General features: G+C 35.6%; 1 protein-coding gene across 1 annotated transcript; it reads left to right on the forward strand.

Annotated features, from left to right (window-relative positions):
* Nucleotides 1-6,324: 6,324 nt before the first annotated feature.
* LOC141346033 (N-acetyllactosaminide beta-1,3-N-acetylglucosaminyltransferase 2-like) lies at nucleotides 6,325-9,745 on the forward strand. Its single transcript, XM_073850952.1, has 2 exons — nucleotides 6,325-6,437; nucleotides 7,721-9,745. Exon 2 carries the CDS (start codon nucleotides 7,903-7,905, stop codon nucleotides 9,175-9,177), a length of 1,275 nt encoding a protein of 424 aa, XP_073707053.1. The 5' UTR covers nucleotides 6,325-6,437; nucleotides 7,721-7,902; the 3' UTR covers nucleotides 9,178-9,745.
* The last annotated feature ends 7,215 nt before the right edge of the window (nucleotides 9,746-16,960 follow it).

Raw genomic sequence — 16,960 nt, forward strand, 5'->3', positions numbered from 1 at the left:
TAAAATTATAGACTGATCATTTCTTTGTCAGTGAGCAAACATACAAAATCAGCAGGGGATCAAATAATTTTTTCCTTACGGTATGTTGTGTGGACTGGAATATTTTATGTAGAGTAGTGCTATTGCTCTTCTAATTCAGTCTTCACACTCTTCACACACTGGTCTATATATATATATATAGATATAAATATGTGAAACCACATTATTGGCCATTATTTTATTAAACCTAAAATGGGCTATTAAAAAACATCAGAAAATGAATTTATTGCTATTTTTAATCTTATATATGACCTTTTTTTAATGTTTGTATCCCACACGTTGTCCCTTTTGGTAAAAACAGAATACTTGTTATAACAATTTAAACACATTTATTTTTTAAAAATGTATTCTCTCATAACTTAAAGTAAAATTTATTTGAACATTTGTTAAACAGAAAGCATAATATCTATTTGCATATATTTGCCAACTTTAACATAGTTTCTAGAGGCTATATCACCATAATCAGAATCGCAGATGAGCATTTTCATGTTAACATATGACAAAACAGGCTGCTGAGAAAGGTTTATTTATTTGCATATGAGCCATAAAAGTTTTTATATTTGTTTAAATAGAGCTCCATTTTCTCAATGTGGTGTACAAGGACGTTGAAGCCACACATCATCACTTATTTCCGCAAACAACCACTTCCTCACCACACTGAAGAATTAGAGACGAGTTTGGTTCTTAAAAATCCATTTTCAATTGAGCACTGAGAAATGTATGAAGCCCGTTTACGCCACTGAATAAAAAATGGTTAATTGCGACTTTTTATCTCACAGTTCTGAGTTCACAATTCAGAATTGCAAGATATAAACTCACAATTCTGACTTTTTTCCTCATAGTTCTGACTTCTTTTCTCAGAATTGTGAAATATAAACACGCAATGCAATTGCGGGTTACAAAGTCTGAGGGGAAAAAATAAACTCACAGTTCTGACTTTATAACACTATTGCTTTTCTATCGCACAAGTTTGACTTTATTTCTCAGAATTACGTTAAGTCCCAAAATTTTTTTACTGTTTTTCCTTGCAACTTTGAATTTATATCACGGAATTCTGAGAAAAAAGAAAGAATTGTGTGCTAAAATGTTGCAATTTCCTTGTTGTAATTTTTTTATTCAGTGGCAGAAATGATGACTAGGCCTACATAATATTTAAAAAATAATATAAACCATGTATTTGCTTTGTTTTTGCTGTCATACGGTGAATAAAGGATCTGCTGTCACGTACAGGCAGCAAAGTTTCGGAAGTGACAGCTATGTAGTTGTAGATGTGCATTTGTTGCTGCCGTAAACCTGCCTACCAAACTTACATTTGCCCAGTGAGGTGCAAAAGAAAAAAACACAAGCCATTTGACGTATTACAAGTCAGAGTGATTTTGAAATTACATTTCAAGGTTGTAGTGAAATAACAAGAAGAATAACAGCGTGCAGTAAACGGTGGAACTATTTGCATTACAAACCAGTGTGCTCATAATTAAAATACATTAAAATAGTATAAGACACACCAGTTTGCAATATCAAGCACTAAAACCAGTGTTTTATACAGCTAAAAATAGCTGGGCGCCGACGAGACTCCCATAAAATTGACAAATTATTGTTTTTAATAGAAAAATGTTACAACTACAAAATAACATGTTCATGTCCTCAAAATACTTTTTAAGTGATATTGCAATTATGTGAGCAATATAATACTTGTAATTCGTAAATGTCTGTCATTGTACATTGCTATTCTTGTATAGTGGTGCTCATGAACTGTCTCTGTGACGGACCTTTTAAAGCATTTAAATCTGAAACCTGGCCTGGAAATACTATCGCTCATCGCTCTGTTTTAAGAATGATCATTACGCAAGGGATAATTTACATCCATGTTATAAAGCCTGACAGGCTTAGCAGTATTGTTGTACTGTTGTATTAGACTAAAGGGCTTTATTTTGCAATAACAACCAGCTGGACGTACATTATCCCGCTAATTACACGGTTGCTTGCCACAAAAGTAAACAATTACACATTAAACATAGATATGAGTCGAAAGTAGTTGCTAAGCAGCAAGATCAAACTAAATGGACATTTGGGAGATTGTGCAGTCATAGCACTTATTACACAACATTTCACCATAAATATTTATGATGATAAAAGATATTGATTTAAAATGAAAAGGTTTCAAAATCTTACCAGTTTGTTAGTTATAACCAGTTTTAGTGTACAAAATAGGGATGGGCGTATTAATCCTTAAGCATCAATAATACACTGCGTTCCAAATTATTATGCAAATTGTATGTAAGTGTCATAAACACACAGTTTTTTGTTTTTCAATTAAACTCATGGATGGTATTGTGTCTCATGGCTCTTTGGATCACTGAAATGAATCTCAGACACCTGTGATAAATAGTTTGCCAAATGAGCCCAATTAAAGGAAAAGTCCTTAAGAAGGATGTTCCACATTATTAAGCAGGCCACAGGTTTCAAGCAATATGGGAAAGAAAAAGGTCTCTCTGCTGCCGAAAAGCGTCAAATAGTGCAGTGCTTTGGACAAGGTATGAAAACATTAGATATTTCACGAAAACGTAAGTGTGATCATTGTACTGTGAAGAGATTTGAGGCTGATTCAGAGCACAGACAGGTTCGTGCAGGTAAAGGCAGAATGAGGAAGGTTTCTGCCAGACAAATTCATCAGATTAAGAGAGCAGCTACTAAAATGCCATTACAAAGTAGCAAACAGGTTTTTGAAGCTGCTGGTGCCTCTTGAGTCCCGCGAACATCAAGGTGTAGGATCCTCCAGAGGCTTGCAGTTGTGCAAGTTGCAGTGGGCCCAGACATACATGAAGACTCATTTTCAAACAGTCTTGTTTACTGATGAGTGTTGTGCATCTTTGGATGGTCCAGATGGATGGAGTAGTGGATGGAACATGTCCCAACAAGGCTGCGACCACAACAAGGAGGTGGCGTTTTTGGCCGGATTCATAGGGAGAGAGCTGGTTGGCCCCTTTAGGATCCCTAAATGTATTAAAATGACCTCGGCAAAGTATGTCGAGTTTTTGACTTACCACTTTCTTTCATGGTACAAAAAGAGGAACTGTGCCTTCCGTAGCAAAATCATCTTCATGCATGACAATGCACCATCTCATGCTGCAAAATGTGCAAATAATACCTCTGTGTCATTGGCTGCTATCTGCATAAAAGATGAGAAACTCATGGTGTGGCCACCATCCTCCCCTGACCTCAACCAGATTGAGAACCTTTGGAGCATCCTCAAGCAAAAGATCTATGAGGGTGGGAGGCAGTTCACATCAAAACAGCAGCTCTGGGAGGCTATTCTGGCATCCTGCAAACAAATTCAATCAGAAACTCTCCAAAAACTCACAAATTCAATGAATGCAAGAATTGTGATAGTGATATCGAAGAAGGGGTCCTATGGTAAGATGTAACTTGCCCAGTTAGGATGTTTTTGATTGAAATAGATTTAGATTTCAGTAAATATGACCACCTAATGCTGCAAATTCATTCAAATGCCCATTTTCAGTTCTTTACAGCCTATACAATGTTTTAACTCTGTTGTGCGTAATAATGTGGAACAGTGCATTTTCAGTTTTTTTATTTTTGAAATAAATACTGTTATCATTAGGAGGTTTGTTCAATAAAATTCGAATTATACCCTATGGTTGATGACTTAAAAATTATACTGACTGTCATTTGCATTGACTAATTATGAAAACCAGAGAAAGATATCATTTGCATAATAATTTGGAACGCGTGTATATCAAGTTCAAGTTCAAGTTCAAGTTCAACTTTAATGTCAATCAAACCATGCAACAGTACATTACACAGCAGACTGAAATTGCGTTTCTCCCATACTCCAGTGTGCAAGATATCGATATTGATGTGAGAATCGAAAATATCTATACTCAAATAAGAAATATTGATACTAAGGCGTGTTTTATTTACCAGTGATTTTGTTTATTTAACAAAAAATAATACATACAAATGCTGCATTTTATGTGTGCAACAGCCTGTCACTGGCAGCCGTTTATGAAACTATTTTATTTTCGTAGTTACCACTACAGTAAACATATTTTAACCATGTGTAATAGTTGCAATTAAGCCATATTAAATGTTAAAATGCATTTCAAATATAAAGTTGAGGGGGTATAATGGCATATTTTACTCTTAGTAATTTAATAAATGTAATAATTTAAAAGTTAAGTTTAGAAGTATCGTATCGGTATGACGCTGGCCTTAAAAATATCAGTATCGTCAGGGTGTGATTTGCAGGGGATGGGGGATCGGTGGATTCCCACCGCCACCGGTCTATGCATCCCTGCCTCTGCTGAAATATTTTTATAAAAACATCCCTCGAACCCGCTCCAAGTACCAAATACGCTTTGAATTCCCATTATGAATCAAATGATTCGCCAAACAAGCTTTGAATTTCCGTTTTGAACGAAATGATTCGCCATAGACGCTTTGAATTCTCGTTTTAAATCAAATGATATGCGATACGCACTTTAAAGTCCTGTTCTGAATTTAATAATTCGCCATACACGCTTTGAATTCCCGTTTTCAATCAAATGATATGCAATATACGCTTTTAAAATTCCGTTCTGCATCAAATGATTCCCCAAACATGCTTTGAATTCCTGTTTTAAATCAAATGATTTGCGATGTGCACCTGAAAGTTGCGTTCTGAATCAAATGATTTGGGATAGGCGCTAGGTATGGGCAAATCGATCCTGAAGTATCGATATATCGGTACTGATGCGAGTATCGAAAGTATCGATACTAAGGTGCGTTTTATTTACCAGTGATTTTGTTTAAAAAAAGGTGTACAATTAGCATTGAATTGGACGTATAACCTATGTTAGGGAACAACTGTGCAGGATAGAACTATTTTCCTACTCATCTGAACGTACGAAAATGTTGCTGGACAGAACCAAGCAATCACAGAGAGCGTTTACTCACTTCAGACACTGCATTCAAACAGGGCTCCATTTACCAAAAGTATCATAAAAAAGCATAGATTCTTTTAGGATCGTCAGCCCAGAACAATGCTTATCAGAGGACAGAAAAAAAAGTTTGAGCTATTTCAGAATAAACATGAAACAAATTGAAATTGTAGCCTACATAATTTGAGCAATTACATTTATTTAAATTAACATTTAAAGTTCATTGATCATGTTTTGTAGTAGGCTATAGTTAATATAAATCATGCACTGTCAGAATAAGAATGTTATTTTATGTGTGCAAAAAGTGTTTGAAAATGTGTGAAAGTATTTTCATCAATAGGTTTTGCAGTTACCACACATATTTTAACCAAGTGTAAAAAATATAATTTAATTAGTTCCATTAAGGCATATTAAATTTTAAAATGCATTTCAAATATAAAGTTAAGAGGGTATAATTACATATTTTACTCTTAGTAATTTCATAAATGTAATAATTAAAAGTTAAGTTTAGAAGTATCGTATCGGTATCGATATCGATGATCCTGGCCTTAAAAGTATCGGTATCATATCGAAAACAAAATAAGTGGTATCGCCCATCCCTAATAGGCGCTTAAAAACCTGTTCTGAATCAAATAATTTTACATACCCGCTTTGAAGTCCCTTTCCGAATCAAATTATTGCAGATTGGATTGGAATGCTTCGAAAAAGTAAATATGCTTTTTTTTTTTTTTGACAAATCGCACCCTGGGTATCATATGAAAAACAAAAAAAGTGGTATCGCCCATCCCTAGTACAAAGCAATCTTTTCAAAATGACAGCATAAAAATTATAAATTATCTATTGTTGCTTGTAAATATCCCCCAATGTGATATTTAAATTAAATTAGACATTTTTAACAGTGAATAAAGCACATAATCAGTACCTGGGATTATAATAGTCATAGTTTATATGTTGTTGCTCCACCCGCGACAAAGCAGAAATTCCGTGTGTCGCCGTTGTGGCTAGTTAGGTCAAAAACTCTAATTAACATCGAAAAGATACCACACATCGTTCTTCTTCTGTTCAAAGACAATTTGCATACTTACTGCATATCGCTACCAAGTTAATGCTTGTGCACTAATCTTTAATCCTTGAGAATAAGAATTATATTCTTTTGTTTGATGCTAATTAGAATAAAGCATATTAAGATTTTGGAGTTAATCCGCGTATTTACCCTTAAACGTATGTCACACAACCTGCTTTCTAGAAATCCACCCAGGTGTGTTGGCTGATGAGCACCAATCAGACAGTCAGGTCAGGTGCTGACAAAAACAAAGGGGAGGTCGAAGTAGCGTTTTTGTCACCTTTGCCTACTACTACACTAAGAAACAGGACGCACACTGTGGTGGAAGTGACAGCGTGGTTTCCATTTGACAAGAAGATCGGTTTGGACTAAGAATGTTAACAGACGCTCACACGGTAAGTCCTGCTATGATTTCCCTCATTGTTCTGTCAAAAATCTTAACCTTAATATATTTAACCTTAGTGTAACTGGCAGTTTAATAGACTAGTCACAATTTGCAGTGGCAGCCACAGTGTCTATTAACTATTACTAGACAGTAGATGCGTTGATGTGTTCAAATCTTATACATGGTTAAAACCGCAATAAATTAATATGGATGCACTATAAATTCTGATTTCTTTCTTTCACAAATCTACATATTTCGGTATTTTGGCGGAAGCCATGCTTTATATATACATCTTAAGTTAAAACAGTAAGTAAATGAGCAGGCATTAATATTTCATACTGCAGTATGCATGTTGAAATTGAAAACAAAAACGTGTTTAATACAGAATGCTGTTTAATATTTTAATCAACTAATGAGTCGACAGATATGGTGAAAATCTTAGGTGAGTTTTACCTGCATTATCAAATAAAAATGAGGTTAATGTTTGCCGTACACTACAAACACTGAGGTAATAGATCAGAGTGCATGGCTTGAACTTTTTAAATCAAATGTCAGATTAATCATTTTACACCCCCTGATTATAATGACCCACCTACAATGGAAATATTTACCTAGGGAGTTTCGATCACTAGTGCACACTTTCTCACAAGTGCAGTATGCCGTCTGTGCCTGAGCTCAGTACAGTGACCTTATGGGACTGAAATGCACTTCTTTTTAGAGCCTGTGCTGTTTAATTAATCACCCGAGACCAGTGTTCCAGTAAATGAAAAGGCTGTGTTTAATTTTAGCTCCACATACAAATAAATGATGCCTGTTACTTACTGCAAAAAGTAAGAACAAATTAATAGTCGTAATTAATTTGCTATGTGGTAATAATGGCCTCGGTGAAACACTATCCCAGTTTCATTATGTTTTAAAAGGGATGGTTCACTTAAAAATTGTCATCATGAAACATCCTCTTGTCCGTAAAACCTGCATGACTGGCTGACTTCTCTGAAGCACCAAAGGTAATTTTTTAAGTGTTGGTGGTTTCTTTTTTCCATGCAATTAAAGAAAGAAATAGGTGCAGCTTTGGACCAACAAGTCCAACAAGTCGAGTAAATTTTTTTGAGTGAACTGCAACTTAACTGTCAAAAAGCATTGTTCCCCCACACAAACCATATACCCTTTTTAGAGGAAACAGTCTGGTGTTATTTGGTATGCTATTTGGTGTTCTCACATAAATAACTAAAAAAAGTTTGACTGTCACGTTCTTGTGATCTCACTAGCGTTGCTGTTTCTTGTGTCTGCTAGGCTCACAGCTGAACTTGACATCAATGGGAATCTAATCGAAGATGCCTGGAGAAAGCAGCTAACACTGATCCACAAGGGCGAACTTTTAGTGACGCTTCAAGTACTGTTTTGTGAATCCCCACCACTTCCTGTAAAGACCACCGTCCTAATTTGCTTCTCAACAGTGCGCTAGAGGTTGTAAAATGAAAAGGAAGTATATGAAATTACTCATCGTAGCGCTAGTTAGCAGCTTTTGTGTTGCTATTTTCTTCTCCAAACTAAAGGATGTTGAACACACCCAAAGAGACTTGGCCAAGATCCCTTCAGTTCCAGCTGTCACACCTGGAAAACCCACAACTGTTCCTGTAGTGATGAACACCAAACCAAAAAGAAAACCAAACCAAAAACTTATGTCGTTTGAACTTTCAACCCTTACAATTTCAGAGACGTTCAGAAAAGACATTCCCAAAAACGGTGCCTTCTGGAACCGGAAGCTTCATTCTTTCCTCAGGCAGTTTGACTCCGCTGACAATCAAACGCATAAAGACCCACGTGACAAGTTCAAGTGTCAGCCTGAGAGTTTCGAGTTGCTACAAACGAACATTCAGGATATTCATTCCTACCCTCCGCTTTATGGAGACTTCCTTCGAGGCATGGAGTGTCGAGACCCTCCGCTGCTTATCGGTCAACCTGGCAAGTGTTCGTCAGACAGTGGAGATGATCAAATTTTCCTTCTCTTTGCAATCAAATCCATCCCAAGGCACTTCGAGAGGCGCCAAGCAATTCGGGAAACCTGGGGAAGAGAAAGACATCAGGTCCGAACTGTCTTTCTGCTCGGCCGATCATCTGAGGACGATCCCAGTCTGGACAAACTGGTTTCATACGAAGCTCAGCAGTTTCAAGACCTTCTCGTCTGGGATTTTCATGACTCCTTTTACAACCTGACTCTCAAGGAGCACGTGTTCTTCAAGTGGATGCTTGAGAGCTGCCCTGACGTGTCTTTCGTTTTTAAGGGTGACGATGATGTTTTTGCTAACACTCAAGCCATATTGGATTATCTGAAGTCTTTGAAGCCCGAAGAGTCCACGGCATTGTACACCGGGCAGGTCATTTTTGACGCTAGCCCGTTACGGGATCCTAAAATCAAATATTACGTTCCTCAGTCGTTCTACGAAGGTCCTTACCCTCCTTATGCTGGTGGAGGTGGATTTCTCTTTTCTGGAAACCTTCTTCCATCTCTTTACCACGTTTCCTTTTACATACCATTCTTCCCTATTGATGACGTCTACACCGGGCTGTGCTTCAAAGCGATTGGAATCAATGCAGTGAAACACAACAGTTTCAGGACCTTTGATATTCGGGAACAAGATCGAGAGAACCCGTGTGTACACAAAGACCTGCTCCTGGTGCACCAGCGTGACCCTCAGCAGACCATGAGACTCTGGAGGAATATGCACAGCGACATGCTGACCTGCTGATGTTTGCACACTGTACTTGAAATAAAAATAGAGGCTAACACCATATTATCTTATGTTTCTGTGCAATTGCCATTGAGAGAGGGGATGTTACTTTTATAGATTAACTCAAATCATGTCATTCAAAACTTGCTTTGTTCCAGAGCATGGAGGTTTAGACTGTTTCAGATGTTTTTGTTCTTATAATAATGATCATGGTCCAGGGCCCGTATTCACAAAACATTTTATCTTACCACTAAGAGTTCTCCTAAATTGCAGTAAAAGTTTTTAGCTTCTCTTAAAACCTGTTCAAAAAAATGCTGAGACAATCTTTTACTAAGGAATGGAGAGAAGCCTTATGTTAAGAGTAAGGGTGGGGTTGACCTCGTTGCTATGGATGATGTCCGCATGCTAACTAACTATGCACACAGTGATTGGCTGATAGGGGAGGGGTCTCTGTCAGAGATTTATTCATAAAAATATTGTAGAGGGCGATATTATGTTGCCATATTCAAATAAAGGTTTAAAAATAAAGATGTCGCAACTAATGTCAATTAGTGTCATTAATTAAACAAGCATATGTTCAGCTAATTGTCAGCCTCTTACATGTGTGCTTCTCGGAAAAAATGAGCAGATATGCATATAAACAACATTTTAATTGACCGACTAGAATAATCATGGCTGATAGTAAGACATGCAAACATAAAAGAAAACCGAACTGGACTCAAGTACAGCTTCTTACCCAACCTGTTAATGAAGGATATAATCAAAGGAAATTTTGGAGTATGGATAACCTCCAAAACCAAAAAAGATGAGTGGGAAAGTGTATGCGTGCCAATAAATGCAACATTGTAGCTCTGGAAGCCATCACAAAAAATGTTAATGGGTTTACCGGTTAATAGACATGCATTGGTTTTAATGGTGCCTGTTAATCTCTACTGATAATTGGTCACCTTCTATTGGTGCTTTGTTAAAACCCACTAAATCCTGATGGAATATGTCCCAGAAAACAGTACAGGAAACATTTATTAATGATTTAATGTTTGTTTTTTTCAGCAGAGAGGATAGGCCTAGTTTGTGATTTGGTCTTAGTGACTTAGGAGTCCAATGTTTCACAGATTTAGGAGCTAGTTTTAGCACTAAAATGCTTTGTGAAACATTCTCAGAGCAAAAATGTAGAAGTCCTAAATTTAGGATTGACACGCCCATTATTTTTACGATTTTCTCCTAAATCTGCAAGTTATGAGCTACTTTTAGCCTTGAGATGTTTTGTGAATACGGGCCCAGATCTTTAGTTTCAAAAAAGGCATAAAGGTAGTGTGAAAGCAACCCATATGATTCAGCTGGAATATCATGATCATCCCAGCAGGCGTTAATATTTGGTTAAATTTCAGTTGTGATGCTGGGTGACCAAAAATTCTATTGAACATCAGTGTTGGGGTAACGCATTACAAGTAACGCAATTTACGTAATCAGATTACTTTTTATTTTACAAGTACCTAGTAACGCATTACTTTTTAATTTACAAGAAAATATCAAGTTACTTTTTCAAACAAGTAACGTTAGTTACCTTTTTTCTCATTTATTGATTGAAACCTGGGCCCGTATGTATAAAACATCTTGCAAAGAGTTGCTCCTAGTGACAAAATTCTAAGAAAATTCTTAGAAATGTGGGTGTTTCCTTTTAATATTAAAGAAAATGTCCTAGTAATGAAAAAAGAATTTAGAAAGCATCTTAAGGTCCAAAATTGTTAGGAGTATGGACGAGGACTTTTAAGAGGCTTAAGAGTTTCTTTAGCAGTGGAGAAAATTGACAAAACATGAGGAGGGCAATGAAATATTTTGCACACAATGCATGACAGTGAGCTAATAAGATGCCACACATGAGATTGTGCCGTGATAATGTTTGTGACTGATTTTATTAGAGACATCTCTGACATAGTGCAGAAATGCCATAGTGCAAGAAGTGGAGGTAATCACTACATTTATTTCAGTAACATGTTTGGCAACTGGAAACAAAGCAGCTATGCAGCAGTGATGATTTGAGTGTGTTTACAAGCTTCTATAAGCAAAGAGATCATACAAACAATTACAGCACTTTCAGAACCGTAATGTGTTGCTGTTCTTTTCCTATCAAATACATTAAAATACATTAAATACACTAAATACTAAATACATTAAATATATGTATGTGTGTGGTAAAACAGGAACAATGATGCTTATGTGAAGGCTTATACTAGACCCTACACTTAAAAGTGCTCTTTTAATACCTTCTTGGACAACCAACCAATCACAGTCTTCAAAAGGCTGTGTCATAGCTAGCAACGGGGTCAACCCCGCCTCCACACTAAGATAAATGTTTTTGTCTTCGCTCAGAGTTGCTGTTATATTGGTCCTGAATCACTCTCAAGATTAGACTCCTATGTAAGAATTTTTCAGCTAAATTAGGAACTTTCTGAGAGGATTCTTAGAAGCTTTAAGAATTCAGGCCCAGAAGTAAGATGTTACTTAAGTTCTAAAATAAATGTGAACATGCATTAATTCATCTAACTTCATTCAGTATTCCTTACAATGAATGAACAGTGAAATTAAACTCAGAATATGACTCAAATCTACAAGAATTTATTGTTAAATAACGCAAATATCCTTTATGTATTTAATCTCATTTTATTAACAAGCGTCTTTGCTACTGACTTGCAATGATCCAATATAGCCATACTACTAAGCAAAAATTACTCAAGCTAAACTAACATTTGTTGTTCTTTTTTTATTGCTTAAGAGTGTTGAACTTTTTTCTTCTGCATTCTGCTGTACAGACGTGAATTTCCTGTGTGAGAGAGCTTTTACATTGTCAAAAATAAAACTTATATTAAAAACAAATGTGACCCTGGACCACAAAAACAGTCTTAAGTCGCTGGGGTATATTTGTAACAATAGCCAAAAATACATTGCATGGGTCAAAATTTTTGATTTTTCTTTTATGCCAAAAATCATTAGGAAATTAAGTAAAGATCATGTTCCATGATGATTCTTTGTAAAATTCCTACTGTAAATATATCAAAATATAATTTTTGATTAGTAATATGCATTGTTAAGAACCTAATTTGGACAACTTTAAAGGTGATTTTCTCAATATTTTGATTTTTTTGCACCCTCAGATTCCTGATTTTCAAATAGATGTATCTCGACCAAATACCAATAGAAAGCTTATTTATTGAGTATTCATATGATGTATACATCTCAGTTTTGTAAAATTTAACCTTATGACTGGTTTTGTGGTCCAGGGTCACAAATAAGCAAACTCTGCACAGATGTAAAAAGTAACGTAATGTAATATTGCAATGCGTTACTTTTAAAAGTAACTTTTCCCAACACTGGTCACCATTCAATGTTCAATACCAAAGTCAGCTGACAGTCCCTGCTGGGATGTTGTAAGATCGTGGATCACAGTTTATTTTATTCACTTTCAATTAAAAGAAAAACAAAAAAACAAAACATAACATGGAAACGGAAACCTTGGGTTCAGCCAAAAAGTCAAAGCCATGTACTCTACTCAGTGGAAGTCAATGGTTACCATGCTTTAAAATATCTTCTTTTGTGCTTCACAGAAGTAAATAAAGTCCCAAGTTTGTTTATGAGTAGCCTTTCAAAGTGTAGTCCATTTCAGGTGCAAGAAAGCTTCGTCTTTGTCTAGCAATTGGTCTGTTTTTCTCCAGAAGTTATGACTGATAAAAATGTCTTTGCACTCTTTTAACCTGAAGTTGCTGCTATCCCATAACGCTTGTTGCAGTCTCCACTATTGTCTTTTTTTTTTACTGTAAAACAATGGTCGGTCCAGTTTTGTCATTTTGTGAAAAAACTGATTAGTAAACCAAAGAGATGGTGAAGCTGATGGATTTATTCACACTACTTTTATATCTTATTTTAGAGTTTAAATGTTTTGAACCTTGACTGCATTTTTTCCATTCTTCACAATATGTTCTCTGTTTTTTTTAAAGAACAAAACACTATTTAACAAGTTGGCAAGCAAGAAGTTGGATTTGCGTGTGTGTAAATGGTGAGGATGGTAGTATTTGTTGAAAATAATTGTTATTAGAAAGCACGTTTCCTGGAATGCTAGCGTAGTGGAAGATGAATGACTTTTTCCATCAGGCATTACTTATCAGACTGGTGATCTGTCATAAGAGTTGCGTGTCTAGCATCATTATCTGTGACTTATTTTTATACATGCCAATGTGTCTACTAAACCTAGTCATAACTGTTAAAAAAAAGTAACAAGCATGAGATGTTTTTGAAGGTTAGACTGTGCATGCTTAAACCACTTTTAACGTGTCTGGACTGCTATGTCGTTTTTCTTTGAAGTATCCAGGTGTGTCTCTTTGAATTGTATTGAATTGCACAAACGAAACACAATTATCTTTGTTATAAGAACCTTACGCAACTCACTCAGCTGATTCAACAAGAATTGTATAGGATAAAATGTTTTAATTTCATTTTGAAAACGGAGGAAGTAGGCACTGATAAAGGAATGAGGAAGCAGTTTTGGGTGAAACACTCATTATTGTGACACGAATAGACTGTTTTAAGTACTGTTTTATTAGAGTCTGCATGCTTTAACAAGCAGACTGCATTATCCAATGGGAGAAAGATATAGATTTCAATGCTTTTGTGTTTCCTTGAGAATCTTTGTCTTCACTCGCAAAACTTATGCTTTCTATTGAAAGAGTATTACATTCCCCTGTTCCCTCGCAAACATGTTGAAATATAGGGTTGATTCAGAATAACTGGCATGCCTCTGCTGGTTACGTCATTTTGTTTGTCTGTATTTGCATGAAATCACTTGACGTATCGATTTCAGTACTTTAGTTTTTGTGTTATTCGTAGGCTAATGATTACGTTAAGTAATTATGGTTTTATGAGGTCAGATTTTGTATCTGCATTGTTACTCGTTGACTGAGGCACCAGTAACTCTCATAAGTGAATATAGGCAGTTTTGAAAAGATTTTAAGCATTTGCGCATTAATTATGCTAGTGGTTGGGTTTTATTTTTTTGTGTTCAGCACTTTACACATACACTTGAAGTCAAAAGTTTATTTTACCAAAATAAGGATTGAAAATGACCCTGTTCAAAAGTTTACATACGCTTGATTCTTAATACAATGTTGTTATCTGAATGATCCACAGCTGTTTTTTTAGTGAAAGTTGTTAATGAGTCCCTTGTTTGTCCTGAACAGTTAAACTGCCTGCAGTTCTTTAGAAAACTCTCACATATTCTTGTGTATTTGAACCCTTTCCAACAATGACTGTATGCTTTTGAGAACCATCTTTTCACACTGAGGACAACTGAGGAACTCATATGCAACTATTACACAAGGTTCAAGGGCTCACTGATGCTTCAGAAGGAAACACAATGCAATAAGAGCCAGGGGGTGGAAACTTTTGAACCAAATGAAGATGTGTACATTTGTCCTATTCTGCCTATATGTTATACTTCTTTTATTTAGTATTGCCCCTCAGAAGCTACATTAAATTTACCCTGGTTGTCAAATTCAATAAGTTTTCACCCCTTGCCTGAAACAAGGGACTCGTGAACAACTATCACCAAACAAAACACAGTATTAAGAATCATGTATTTAAACTTTTATTTTCTCTTGTGGACTATATGTAAATATCCTTTATGTGAAATATTTTATTCAGGTCAGTACTAAATAAAAAAGAACCTTATTTTTTTCGGTAAAATAATTAACATTTTGCAAATTCTGTAAGGTGTATGTAGACTTTTGACCACAACTGTAGATCCTGCTAATGTCTTTATCATAATGTAGAACAATTGTAAGTTTGTGTGATTTTGAGTGTATCTGTGTGTATGAGAAACCTAGTTGTAACTAATGCTGTGAGCTATGATATGCTGTCTGAGAGACATTAATACATTTATTTATAGCGTCCATATCCTCAGCTTATGTCAAGAAATTACGCAAACATGAAAACACTGTTAATCTATTTTTTTAATTGTACTGATTTCTATGCTAACATATCTTAAAATATCAATAAATAAATAAGTAGAAAAAAATAGCAGTGGAGTTGAGAGAGATGATTCTTGTAGAGATAGTGCCTTCGGCTGCTGAAGAATTACAATATTTTCTGGCATTCTTCTGAAAGTTCAAGACTAGAGTGTTTTTAAGTGCCCTGCAAAGTGACATTTAATTTTATAGATTAATTGCATAATAAATAATTATTATATAAATACGTATGTACAAAATTTTGGAATAGATATTCTGAATAGCTGAAAGCAACTTTGAAAATGTCTTGTAGGATGTTTTTCTCCCAACTGCTTATTTTAACTCCATTAACTCGATTAATAAGGATACTCAAAAAGAAAATGCATGATGACTTAATTTGGTGTTTACTTTTCCTTTCAAGCGTTGTAAGACTCAAAAGAGAACTTAAAGAAGTAGTTTACTTTCAGAACAAAAATGTACCGATAATGTACCCCTTGTCATCCAAGATGTTCATGTCTTTCTTTCTTCAGTAATAAAGAAATTATGTTTTTTGAGGAAAACATTTCAGGATTTCTCTCCATATAATGGACTTCTATGGTGCCCCCGAGTTTGAACTTCCAAAATGCAGCTTTAAATGGCTCTAAACAATCAAAGACGAGGAAAGAAGGGTCTTATCTAGCAAAACAATAGTTTATTTAGTAAAAAAAAAAATACAATTTGTATGATTTTTTACCTCTAGCTCTATGTCTACTCTGTGTATAAGTATATAAATTATAAATGTTTTTAGAAAATAACCAATCATTTCACTAGATAAGACCCTTCTTCCTCGGCTGGGATCATTTAGAGCCCTTTGAAGCTACATTTTGGAAGTTCAAACTCGGGGGCACCATAGAAGTTCATTATATGGAGAAAAATCCTGAAATGTTTTCCTCAAAAAACATAATTTCTTTACGACTGAAGGAAGAAATACATGAACATCTTGGATGACAAGGGGGTGAGTACGCTATCTGTAAATTCTTGTTCTGAAAGTGAACTACTCCTTTAAAGGAACACTTTTTTGGAAATAAAAAAGTTATTAAGTTAATAAGTTGAGTTTTACCGTTTTTAAATCCATTCAGCCGTTCTCCTGTTCTGGCGATATCACTTTTAGCATAGCTTAGCATAGATCATTGAATCCTATTAGACCAATAGCATCGCGTTCAAAAATGACCAACGAGTTTCGGTATTTCTCCTATTTAAAACTTGACTCTTCTGCAGTTATATTGTGTACTAAGACCGGTGGAAATGCAAAGCTTCAATTTTCTAGGCCGATAAGATTAGGAACTACACTTCCATTCCGGCGTAATAGTCAAGAAAGTTTGCTGCCGTAACATGGCCAAAGCAGGAGCAGTAATACCACGCAGCACATGTGCAAATGCTAAACTAGCTGGGAACTCATTTCTGATATTACTCCGCCTGCTTCGGCCATATTACGCCAGCAAACTGCCTTGACTATTACGCCGGAATGGGAGTGTAGTTCCTAATCTTATCAGCCTAGAAACTCGCAGCTTTTCATTTCCACCGGTCTTAGTACACAATATAACTGCAGAAGAGTCAAGTTTTAAATACAACAAATATGGAAACTCGTTGGTCATTTTTGAACGCGATGCTATTGGTCTAATAGGATTCAATGATCTATGCTAAGCTATGCTAAAAGTGATATCGCCAGAACAGGAGAACGGCTGAATGGATTTCAAAACGGTAAAAATCAACTTATTAACTCGGGGGGAGTTGGAGAATGAGCCTATTTCCAAAAAAAGTGGAGTGTT

The sequence above is a fragment of the Garra rufa genome, chromosome 11, assembly GCF_049309525.1.
Source record: "Garra rufa chromosome 11, GarRuf1.0, whole genome shotgun sequence".
Classification (NCBI taxonomy): Eukaryota; Metazoa; Chordata; class Actinopteri; order Cypriniformes; family Cyprinidae; genus Garra; species Garra rufa.

Bases quoted from the DNA above. Each gene is read 5' to 3' on its own strand.
- LOC141346033 (XM_073850952.1), top strand. From the start codon at position 7,903: ATGAAAAGGAAGTATATGAAATTACTCATCGTAGCGCTAGTTAGCAGC.